This window comes from Salmo salar, chromosome ssa20, assembly GCF_905237065.1.
Source record: "Salmo salar chromosome ssa20, Ssal_v3.1, whole genome shotgun sequence".
NCBI classification, from domain to species: domain Eukaryota; kingdom Metazoa; phylum Chordata; class Actinopteri; order Salmoniformes; family Salmonidae; genus Salmo; species Salmo salar.
This window is the reverse complement of record NC_059461.1, coordinates 1,870,761-1,883,201: the sequence shown is the minus strand read 5'-3', so window position 1 is coordinate 1,883,201 and position 12,441 is coordinate 1,870,761. Positions and strand designations below refer to the sequence as shown.

The window sequence follows — 12,441 nt, the reverse complement described above, 5'->3', positions numbered from 1 at the left end:
AGATCCCTATAGAAAAACATGTAATTCACAAGTTTGTAAAAATTGGGATAGTGGTACCATATATCGTGTGTGACTAACGTACGTATGAACGGAGACAGATCCAGTGTCTCCCCTCGGATTTCTATTACTGGTCATGCTGCAGAGCAGGGTTGGGGTCAATTCCATTTAGACCTTCAATTTCTGAAATGTAATTTATCCCAACCCTGCTGCAGAGGTAGCAAAACAGAAGGCAGAGGTTGCCTGTGACCTGAATAGGGGAAATTAGGTCTTGCCTGAAATGGCAGCCTATTTCCGATAAAGTGCGCTTCACTTTATAGGGCAGGGTCCTTTTTACTTTCATTATTGTTGGACATGACTAAAAACACAAGCAAATCAGCCCCCCCCCCCACCCCCACACACACACACACAATACCCCATAGTGACAAAGCAAAACACAGTAAATGTCACATTTACACAAGTATGTATTCAGGACCCTTTACTCAGTAATTTGTTGAAGCAACTTCGGAAGCAATTAAAGCCTCAAGTCTTCTTGGGTATGACTCTACAAGCCTGGCACACCCGTATTTGGGGAATTTCTCCCATTCTTTTCTGCAGATCCTTTCAAGCTCTGTCAGGTTGGATGTGGAGCGTCGATGCACAGCTATTTTTAGCTGTCGTCTCCAGAGATGCTCGATTGGGTTCAAGTTCGGGCTCTGGCTGGGCACTCAAGGACATTCAGAGACTTGTCCCAAAGCCACTCCTGCGTTGTCTTGACTGTATACTTAGGGTCGTTGTCCTGTTGGAAGGTGAACCTTTGCCCCAGTCTGAGGACCTGAGCAGATAAAAAAAAAAATGGATCTCACTGTACTTCGCTCCATTCAGCTTTCCCTTGATCCTGACTAGTCTCCCAGTCTCTGCCGCTGAAAAACATTCCCACAGCATTCTCCCACCACCATACGTCACCCTAGTGATTGTGCCAGGTTTCCTCCAGACGTGGCGCTCGACATTCAGGCCAATGAGTTCAACCTTGGTTTCATCAGACCAGAGAATCTTGTTTCTCATGGTCTGAGAGTCTTTAGGTGACATTTGGCAAAATCTAAGCGGGCTGTAATGTGCCTTTTACTGAGGAGTGGCTTCCGCCACTACCATAAAAGGCCTGATTGATGGAGCGCTGCAGAGATTGTTCAGGAAGGTTCTCCCATCTCCACAGAGGAACTCTGGAGCTCTATCAGAGTAACCATCGGGTTCTTGATCACGTTCTCCCCCAACTGATCAGTTTGACCGGGCGGCCAGCTCTAGGAAGAGTCTTGGTGGTTACAAACTTCTTCCATTTAAGAATGGAAGCCACAGTGTTCTTGTGGACCTTCAATGCTGCAGAAATTGTTTGATACCCTTCCCCAGAGCTGAGCTCTCCAGACAATGCCTAAGACCTCATGGCTTGGTTTTTGCTCTGACATGCACTGTCAACTGTGGGACCTTTACACACAGGTGTGTGAGCGCGCCTTTCCAAATCATGTCCAATCAATTGAGTTTACCACAGGTAGACTCCAATCAAGTTGTAGAAACATCAAGGATGAACAATGGAAACAGAATGCACCTGAGCTCAATTTTGAGTCTCATAGTAAAGGGTCTGAATACTTATGTTAATAAGATGTTTCTTATTTAATACATTTGCAAAAATGTCTAAAAACCTGTCTTCACTTTGTCATTACGGGGTATTGTGTGTAGATTGATGAAGAAAATATTTAAATACATTTTAGAATAAGGCTGTACTGTAACGAAATGTGGAAAACGTCAAGGGGTCTGAATGCACTTTATATACAAAAAGTGGACACCCCTTCAAATTAGGGGATTCAGCCATTTCAGCCACACCCGTTACTGACAGGTGTATAAAATCGAGCACACAGCCATGCAATCAATCTCCATAGAAAAACATTGTCAGTAGAATGGCCTTACTGGAGCGCTCAGTGAATTCCAACATGGCACCGTCATAGGATGCCATCTTTCCAACAAGTCAGTTCGCCAAATTTCTGCCCTGCTAGAGCTGCCCCGGTCAACTAAGTGCTGTTATTGTGAAGTGGAAACATCTAGGAGCAACAAAGGCTCAACCACAAAGTGTTAAGCCACACAAGCTCACAGAAAGTGACCGCCGAGTGCTAAAGCTGGAAGCAACGTCAGCACAAGAACTGTTCATCTGGATCTTCATAAAATGGGTTTCCATGGCCGAGCTGCTGCATTCAAGCCTAAGATCACCATGAACAATGCCAAGCATCGGCTGGAGTGGTGTAAAACAGGAGCAGTGTAAACACATTCTCTGGAGTGATTAAATCACGCTTCACCGCCAGGCAGTCCGACGGACAAATCAGGGTTTTGCGGATGCCAGTAGAACGCTACCTGCCCGAATGCATAGTGCTAACAAAATTTTGGTAGAGGAGCAATAATGGTCTGGGGCTGTTTTCATGGTTCAGACTAGGCCCCTTCTAGTTGATGATACATGATATAGGGTGCATTTTAGACAGGCTAGGAGATTAATCAGGATGACACTCACAGCACTGTCAAACTCTATACTGGTGATCCCGGCGTTGCTGCCAGTCAGAGCACCCTTCGGCTCACAGCGACCTGCATACAGGAAGAAAACAGGGATATTCATTAGTGCACACCGTAGCAAAAAAATGTTGCATAAGAAAACGTTTAGCAATCATAACAAGCTTTTCTTATTGGACAAATTCAGGTTAGTTTATCGCCGTTTCCATCCATTTGCTTCCTTTGGAATTTACCCCAGACCCATAACTAATCGGTGCCTTAGGAAGTCCCTGACCATTCTACTCAAATCTTAGAGACAAAAATGGCAGTAAATTTGAAAGGGGGTGATGTCTGGGCCGTGTTAAATTGTAGCACGCGACGGAAAAATAAAATTAGCGTTTCATTACATTTACATTTAAGTCATTTAGCAGACGCTCTTATCCAGAGCGACTTACAAATTGGTGCATTCACCTTATGATATCCAGTGGAACAACCACTTTACAATAGTGCATCTAAATCTTTAAAGGGGGGGGGTTAGAAGGATTACTTTATCCTATCCTAGGTATTCCTTAAAGAGGTGGGGTTTCAGGTGTCTCCGGAAGGTGGTGATTGACTCCACTGTCTTGGCGTCGTGAGGGAGCTTGTTCCACCATTGGGGTGCCAGAGCAGCGAACAGTTTTGACTGGGCTGAGCGGGAACTGTGCTTCCTCAGAGGTAGGGAGGCGAGCAGGCCAGAGGTGGATGAACGCAGTGCCCTTGTTTGGGTGTAGGGCCTGATCAGAGCCTGAAGGTATGGAGGTGCCGTTCCCTTCACAGCTCCGTAGGCAATCACCATGGTCTTGTAGCGGATGCGAGCTTCAACTGGAAGCCAGTGGAGAGAGCGGAGGAGCGGGGTGACGTGAGAGAACTTGGGAAGGTTGAACACCAGACGGGCTGCGGCGTTCTGGATGAGTTGTAGGGGTTTAATGGCACAGGCAGGGAGCCCAGCCAACAGCGAGTTGCAGTAATCCAGACGGGAGATGACAAGTGCCTGGATTAGGACCTGCGCCGCTTCCTGTGTGAGGCAGGGTCGTACTCTTTTTTGTTTCCTATTGGACGAGCTCAGGTAGTCCCCCCCTTCAATCCGTTTTCTTTTGGTGACTAATGAACAAGACCCAGGATAGACTGCTACAACACAGAACAAAAGAGTACCCATTAAAATACACACCAACTGAACACAGGCAACCATTTCAAATTACAAGCATTGGGCCATTCTATGCAGCTATGGTGAATAATCTGCATTGATATTAGGGGTGTGAACGTTTAAACGGAAATTGGGATCCTTAATTTTAAGAGACATTGCAAGCAAAGAAATTGCGAAATACAGCTTTTTATTGCCAATAGATGGGCCTAGTGTATGGTTCTGACTCAGTCTGCCTGGTGGCCAACCTGCCTATACTTTGCCCCCCCCCCTCTCGCCATCCCTCGCTATGAAAGATGTGTGCGTCTCAGAAGTACGGCAACTAATCAGTCTCCTCCGTTCCAAAAACATTTAATCTTTGGAGTCGATTCCTAGTGGACGATTCCTACCAAAAAAGTCCTTCCCTGGCTTTTCCAAAAAGTTTCTATTTTGCATTACTTATTTTTCAGAATTTTTAAATCAAACAGAAATGTACTGAGAATTTTGTTAATTTTTTCATACCCATTCACAACTTAACCCACAAAGACAACGCGCTGTACGACATTGGTACCCAGCCAGGTGCAAAATACCTCACTGAATGACAAATGTGACCCGTTTCAGGAAACTAGGCGTATGACGCAAGTCACGACTTCACAGGAGAGCCGTTTGAACATAATTTTTTTTATCAAAATATGTTTGTTTTTTTGCAGAAATGTCTACTGGAACATATGAACTTTCATGTGCCTTAAACTGTATGCCATCTGTAACTACAATTGTGAAATTACGAGCCTTGTTGGTTAAGCCACAGAAAGACAGCACTCCTCCCACTAGCCATTGTTAGCTGCGATAATGAGTGAGCTGGACATGCCGCGAGGGGAGTTCGGATTAGTCTGCCATATAGAAGGCTTCTGTCCATTTGAGCTGGTCAGTCTGTTGGTAATCCTGTTGAAAGCGGCTTTTTTTAAATGTATAGTGGAACTGCATAAGTATTGCTCTCCACTTTCTGGAGGATCAAGTTTTGAAATCAGTGGAATTACAGTATGATAGCTAGAGAGACAGAGAAAACACGTGTCTCCTGATCACATCTTCAAACAAAGGGCAACCGTGGCATGGCATCTGTGAAGGGGAGACGCTTCCATCATGCATGATGATGTATACGGGTAAGATAGTCTAGCTAGCTACATTTTCAGATATTACACATTTCGAATTGAGTGGTTTCATTTCAAACTAAAGTGCACTGTTAGCTGGCTGGCTCCCTAGCTAATGTGTATGACATTGGTATCCCAGAACCGTTTGCTTTGCTAGCTAACATTAGGCTCTAACATTGAACTTGGTTGGTTAGCTCCCAACAGATTCATGCAGGATAGTAACGACATGATTTGGCACTATGTTCATTGTTGTTTAACTAGCTAACGATACCTGGCTGGCTTGGTAGCTAACGTTACGTGTGTGATCTTACACACCATTTACCTAGCTAGGTTCATTGTTTACTTAGCTAGCTACATGTCTTAAGCTAAAGTGTACTGTTAGCTAGCTAGCTAACGTTAACTGGCTGGCTCCCTAGCTAACTTTACATGTATGACATTATAACACCCGTTGAATATGGCTGGTGTCAGTAAAGGTCGGCAAAAAAACGGAATGAAATTGCCAGCAGAGCAGGTTAGGCTGTTTTCATGTTATCTAGTGGTAAACAAATCATTGGCCAGAGCATCAAGTGTACGCTCCGAGAGCGAAACGAGATGGGTGGGGCTAAAGCTTAAGAGGGTGTGAACAATGCTGCATGGGTGAAGACAACGAACTCTTCACTAGACAAAACATTCAAAGACCATTTTCTCAAAAGTGAGTTTACAAGTTTAACTTAAAGCAGAATTACTTTCCCATTGTTCCTCAAAAATGCAGTGTATATGACATGCCATTTTGTAGCTCTGATTATCTACTTTTATCCAATGTAAAAATCATAAATTCAAATTTTGCTACATAAAACCAAATCCAGGTGGTGAGTCAAATGGATTAATGGGCAATAATCGTGGACATTACTTGACAATTGAATTTAAATTAGGCCTAACTGAATGCTTATTTATCAGCATTGGCGCTCACGTTTAAAGCAAATAATTTGATCGCACACCTTACGGGTAAATAGACACTCCTGTTTTAATTTGTGAAAAGCAGCAGTTAGGGTACCGCTTTATTTACTATAAGAGAAAGGAAAACATGCTACGTATTGCAGTAGGCCTTTAGAATATTGCAAAACATATGCTTGACTCTATCCGAGTTGATGCGTGAGGGGAAGCAAATGATAGCCAGCCTGTGCAGCCGGCCCATCAAAACCACATTTAAAGTATACAGAAACTAATTTCACACATAAGAGTTAGCCTAAAGACCAAATTAAATTGACAATAGTCTGATGAGTGACAATATTATCAGTTGTCAAATTGTACATGAAGAGATGGGCGCAGCTTGGAATTGACAGATGCAGGGAAAGGAGCATCACCATTAAATCCTGCTTCAGAAAGACTCCATGCAGGTAAAACGTTTTGATTTCTATATAGTATCAGAAATAGCATATTCTGCAGTTTGTGACACTTACAGTTGTCAAATAACAAATTCAAAAGGTGCAGCTCTATTTCCAAATATAACTTTTCCCAAGAATATCCACACTGTACATGAATTCAGCACCACTCACACAGCAGCATTGCTCTGGCTATTACGCAAAGACTAGTAACTTAAAATATGCTATTCTGTTTTTTTTACACATTCTTATTTCCACAATGTTTCTTTAAACCTGCCAAAACAAAATAATGGATTTGTTTGTGATGGATTTAACTCTTGAACTAGCGTTTTTTTAAACTTAAAACCTATTATTTGGGATAGGGGGCAGTATTTTCACAGCCAGATAAAAAAAAAACGTACCCGATTTAATCTGGTTACTACTCCTGCTCAGAAACTATCAGTTTATAATTAGTTAGCATATAATTAGTAGATTTGGATAGAAAACATTCAAAAGTTTCTAAAACTGTTTGAATGGTGTCTGAGTATAACAGAACTCATATGGCAGGCCAAAACCTGAGAAGATTCTATACAGGAAGTGCCCTGTCTGAATTTGTTCTCCTTCTAGGGCATCTCTATCAAAAATACAGCATCTCTGCTGTAACGTGACATTTTCTAAGGCTTCCATTGGCTCTAGGAAGGCGCCAGAAAGTGGAATGAGAGCTCTCCAGTCTCTGGGCGAAAAACAGCAGGGGTTTTTGTGAGTGGTCCTGCTGAGAACAATGACACTGAGGCGCGCGTCCACGAGACGACTCAATTTTTTTATTTCAGTGTTTGAATGAACACAACGTCGTCCGGTTGGAATATTATCGCTATTTTACGAGAAAAATCTCATAAAAATTGATTTTAAACAGCGTTTGACATGCTTCGAAGTACGGTAATGGAATATTTTGAAATCTTTTGTCACGAAATGCGCCGGCGCGTCACCCTTAGGATAGTGTCTTGAACGCAAGAACAAAACGCCGCTATTTGGATATAACTATGGACTATTTCGAACCAAAACAACATTTGTTGTTGAAGTAGAAGTCCTGGGAGTGCATTCTGACGCAGAACAGCAAAGGTAATCCAATTTTTCTTATAGTAAATCTGAGTTTGGTGAGGGCCAAACTTGGTGGGTGTCAAATTAGCTAGCCGGGCTATGTACTCAGAATATTGCAAAATGTGCTTTCACCGAAAAGCTATTTTAAAATCTGACACCGCGATTGCATAAAGGAGTTCTGTATCTATAATTCTTAAAATAATTGTGTTTTTTGTGAACGTTTATCGTGAGTAATTTAGTAAATTCATCGGAAGTGTTCGGTGGGTATGCTAGTTCTGAACATCACATGCTAATGTAAAAAGCTGGGTTTTGATACAAATATGAACTTGATTGAACAAAACATGCATGTATTGTATAACATAATGTCCTAGGAGTGTCATCTGATGAAGATCCAAAGGTTAGTGCTGCATTTAGCTGTGGTTTTGGTTTTTGTGACATATATGCTTGCTTTGAAAATGGCTGTGTGATTATTCTTGGGAGGGTACTCTCCTGACAATCTAATGTTTTGCTTTCGCTGTAAAGCCTTTTTGAAATCGGACAGTGTAGTTAGATTAACGAGAGTCTTATCTTTAAATTGGTGTAAAATAGTCATACGTTTGAGAAATTGAAGTTATAGCATTTGTATTTCGCGCCACGCTATACCATTGGATATTGGTGAGGCGCTCCGCTAGTGGAACATCTGTCCCTAACAGGTTACCCAGCAGTCTCCAAATCTCATAGGCTTTCTGTTCTACCCGATAATAGATTACACAGTGTCCCGGGTCTAAATCAGTCCCTGATAATATGGGAAAAATGAAAAAAATGTAACTGGCTTCGACGTTCAGAGTTGAGGGCCTTTAAGTAAAAAAAACTAATGCCATTATTGTTAAAAAATAAAAATAAAAGTTAATAAGTTTTAGTATTCTAATGTGATCTTCATAAACAACCAAATGATTTTTCTTTGGATCACATAATTGAAATGTATTCATTGGACTGTTAGAATGTTGAGTCATTGGCTGGAAAAGGGGATCCCGAGTGGCGCAGTGGTCTAAGGCACTGCATCTCAGTGCAAGAGATGTCACTACAGTCCCTGGTTCGAATCCAGGCAGTACCACATCCGGCTGTGATTGGGAGTAACATTGTGCAAAGCACTATTGGCCCAGCGTCGTCCAGGTTTGGCCGGGGTAGGCCGTCATTGTAAATAACAATTTGTTCTTAACCGATTTAAAGATGTTTTTCTTTGCGTTTTAATGGAAAGACTAAGAATAAAATGGTCACATACCTAATTGACATAATCCCATTTGGTGCACTCTAATCATTCTCCTGTCATGAAGGTCTCAGCTTGAAAACTTTAGATCATCTACCTATCCCAAACCCACACCCTGATACTCCTTGGTGATTAGTCATGTTGGATGTCCATCATCACTGTGACGCCTTGGTCTCAGAGACACAGGATGCGAGGTCATCCTCTCTGTCAGCAGCCCCTGTGGCCAACGATGCACAACTAGAGCATGCTGGGAGTAGAGCAAGGGCTGCTGGGAGCAGAGGGGACAATGGGAAGGGACTTGGGCAATCAGACCTTTTACATTTCATCACTGACCTCCAGATCAACAAGTCACACACTTTCCTCATACAAAGACGACACATACCTGAGACCACCTCCCACAGTTTGACCCTGCGGTCCATCCCTCCGGTGGCCAGGAGTCGGGAGCCTGGGCTGAACCGCACCGCATTCACTTCCCCATCATGGGCTTCCTGAACAGACAAATGCCACACACAGTGGGTGACCAGAGGTCATCAGGGTCATTCGTGTTGATATAGGCACACACACAACTGAACATTTTTCAAAAAGTGGTTTGCGACAGAAAACGTCTTATTTGCAGAATTCGTCCATTTGGTGGCTAATAAAAAAAAAAAAAAAAAAAGCTTTTCACAGTAAATACAGGTGGCGGCTGAAGATACGGAGGTTGTTTTTAAACCACAAACAAATGTCATACACACTGTCAATTGGTCCACAGTTTCTTTGAAAGTCCATAAAAGCCATGTGTGACTAGCTTCAGGAAACTAGCCGTATGTCGCCTAGTTTGTTTTTGCAGAAATGCCTTCTGGAACATGAACTTTCATGTGCCTGTATGCCACCTGTAAATACGAATAAAGTTGTTAAATTACGAGCCTAGTTGGTTTAGCCACAGAAAAAGACAGGAACCTTCCCGCTAGCCTTGATTGGCTGAGATAATGAATGGGCTGGACATGCCAAGAGATGATTTTCAGATTTGTCTGCCGTGTAACACGCTTCAGTCTATAATATGAGCAACTCGTGTAGATAATCCTTTCTACTGCAGTTTTGAAAGATGTAATGTTAGCCATGGAGAACTGCAAATGTGTTGCTACTGCTCTAAACCAGAGTGACTTGTCAACAGGCCAAGCAAGCTGTACAAACAAAACAGGACGTATTATTTATTGAAAAGGGTTGCATTCTGTCATGAAGCGTTCATCCATGTATACGGGTAAGAGACTAGCTACAGTTTCAGTTTTGAAGTGACTATGCATAGATAAAACAGCGAGTAGCAGCATCGTACAAAGGTGTGGGGGTCAATGTAAATTGTCCCCTGGCGATTTTATTAATTGTCCGGCAGTCTTATGGCTTGTGTTGCTAGTACTCTATGGCTTGGGATCATGGTTCATTGTTTAGCTAGCTACATGTAAACAAAAGACTCCACTTCGCCAGATGTTTACAGCTATCTACTGTATAATAACGCAAAAATATTTGTATCTGGAATTTGTCTTTCAGTATCAGTCGAACACGCCTGACTCTCCTCCACCAGTTATACAAGGAGATTGGTCTAATGCAGGGCAAAGGCCGGCCCCCCGACATCATGCTCAGATCAAAGAATTTGCGATAGTAAAGTTTGAAAAACGTATTTGTTATTCAAATTAAAAGCCCAATGAATACTCGCCTGTGGAACAATTTAACTCCCCTCACGTGACATTTATTTTGAAGCCACGTATAAATAACTGCACGAGGACACGTCACAGTTACAAATAGTAGCTAGCTAGAAATTGTGCAAAAATGTATTAATGATTTCAAAGAAAAAGGAAAGTATATAATGAATGTAGGGTGTTCCAGCAAGAGTGGACATTGAAATATTTATTCATTGAGGTATCAGGGAAGGCTGTGTGCCTAGTGTGCAAAGAGAGCATTGCTGATTTGAAAGACTACAACTTGTCCCGACACTTCCAGACGAAGCATGCAGAGAAATATCATGAAGAGAAATATCATATGTCGTCTGAGCAGAGGGCAAGTGCATCCAAAGAGTTGCTTTCTCAGTTGCTAAAGCAGCAAGGACTTTTCACAAAACTGCATTCAGCAAACGATGGAATTGTGTGAGCTCGCTATGTACTGTCGCACAAGATTGCTAAACATAGCAAGCCATTCGCTGAGGGCGAATTCATTAAAGAAGTTTAAATTTACTCTGCAGCAATACTTTGCCCCGACAAGAAAGAGCCATTTCAAAATGTTTTCCTGTCAAGACAAACAGTGACACGGCGTGTTGAGGACACCGTAGAGAAGTTTGAAAGACAAGGTAAAGGATTTCACTGATTTCTCTTTGGCTTTGGATGAGAGCAGTGCCTTTGACACAGCGCAGTTATTGATATTCTAACCCCAGACTTTGACATTAGAGGAGCTTACTTCAGTGCAGTCAATGAAGAGCACAACCACAGGGAAAGTTTTATTGGAGGTGGTAAATAAGTGTGGGGCAAAAGCTGGGACTGAGTTTTGAGAAGTTATCCACTGTGACCACTGATGGGTGCCCAAATTTGACAGGAAAAAACATTGGCCCTTTCAAAAGGATACAAGTAGCTGAGCTGAACCCAGATGAGAAAATTATTTTCCTGCATTGCATTATTTATCAGGAGGTGCTCTGTAAATGACCCATGTTGTGGATAGTCACTAAAGCGGTAAACTTCATAAGAGCAGATTCTTTAAACCACAGGCAGTTTGTCTCACTGATGGAAGAGAGAGAGAGAGTCAGGTCATGCAGATCTCCCCTACCACACAAACGTGATATGGCTGAGTTTGGGGAAGGTGCTTAGAAAGGTGTGGGACCTGAAGTCAGAGATTGCTGAGTTTTTGCAAATGAAAGGATAATGTGGATTTCCCTCAACTGCAAGATAAAGAATAGCTGGCTGATTTTGCCTTCACCGTGGACATCACAGCCCTCATGAATGAACCGAATTCCAAACTACAAGGGAAGGGCCTTTTTGCACATCAGATGTACATTCTTGTCAAAGCCGTCAAGGGAAAATTACTCCTGACCCGCCAAGTTGAAGCCAACAATCTCACCCACCTTCTGACACTATAGTGAGTTAGTCGTTTAGGATTTTCAAAGTCTTGGCAAATGACATGTTGGTTTCCTCTCCAACTTCAATGTGGATAACGCTCACACTGACCTGCAACTTGAGCTTATCGATCTTCAGTCTGATGCAGCGATTGGAGAACTATTCAAAACAATGTCACTGACAAGGTTCTATGCATCTCTCGATGAACAAAACTTTCCAAAGATTAGGAGTCACGCTAAGAAGATGTTTGTACTGTTTGGGTCAACCTATGTATGTGAACAGACATGTTCAGTGATGAGATAAGTCAAGGCACAAATATCTTACCGACTCACCTCTCAGCAATCCTGCGCATAGCGATGTCAGAAACTATACCAGACTTCACAGCTTTAGTCAATGCCCATCAGCAACTTCACTCCTCACACTGAGTATTTTAACTGTAATGTTGAGCTCCCTCTCTCGTGTTTTTGTGCATACGCGTTAAGAGTTCTGTCCGTGATGTTGAATGCAGTGTACTTTTCCCTGCGTGTAGTTCATTGCATGTTTAATAATGAAAATACCTACCAAAAGGCAAACGTGGATGTGGTTTATTTCTGTGCATGTTAAAACAGTAGCATATCTGGATGGGATTTACAGTTGATATATCTGTCAACAGTCAGATTCTGGCCCACGATGGCAAACATATATTCTAATGTTGGCCTTGGAAAATAATTGCCCAGGCCTGGTCTAATGCCTCCCATCGAAAAGAGAGCTGCACCAAGCAAGCAGAGGTTACACCTGAAGCATGAGGACTTGCAGTGAGTTGTGAACTTCATTAACAACTACGTAGAGGATAATGCAATAGTATTACCAGGACGCCACCCAGGGCAAATACTTT

At 42.5% G+C, this 12,441-nt stretch overlaps 1 protein-coding gene and 1 non-coding gene across 3 annotated transcripts in view; both read right to left on the bottom strand.

The window, feature by feature from the left end:
- atg16l1 (ATG16 autophagy related 16-like 1 (S. cerevisiae)) overlaps nucleotides 1-12,441 on the bottom strand; it is a 64,177-nt gene that overhangs the window by 12,288 nt on the left and 39,448 nt on the right. For both annotated transcript variants that reach the window (XM_014159976.2, XM_014159977.2), the window contains 2 exons: nucleotides 8,876-8,981; nucleotides 2,528-2,598 (listed from right to left, as the gene is read on the bottom strand). In XM_014159976.2, the coding sequence (XP_014015451.1) occupies nucleotides 2,528-2,598; nucleotides 8,876-8,981 (177 nt within the window). The remainder of the gene's footprint in view (nucleotides 1-2,527; nucleotides 2,599-8,875; nucleotides 8,982-12,441) is intronic.
- On the bottom strand, nucleotides 8,560-8,827 carry LOC123729361 (small Cajal body-specific RNA 6). Its single transcript, XR_006761147.1, has one exon.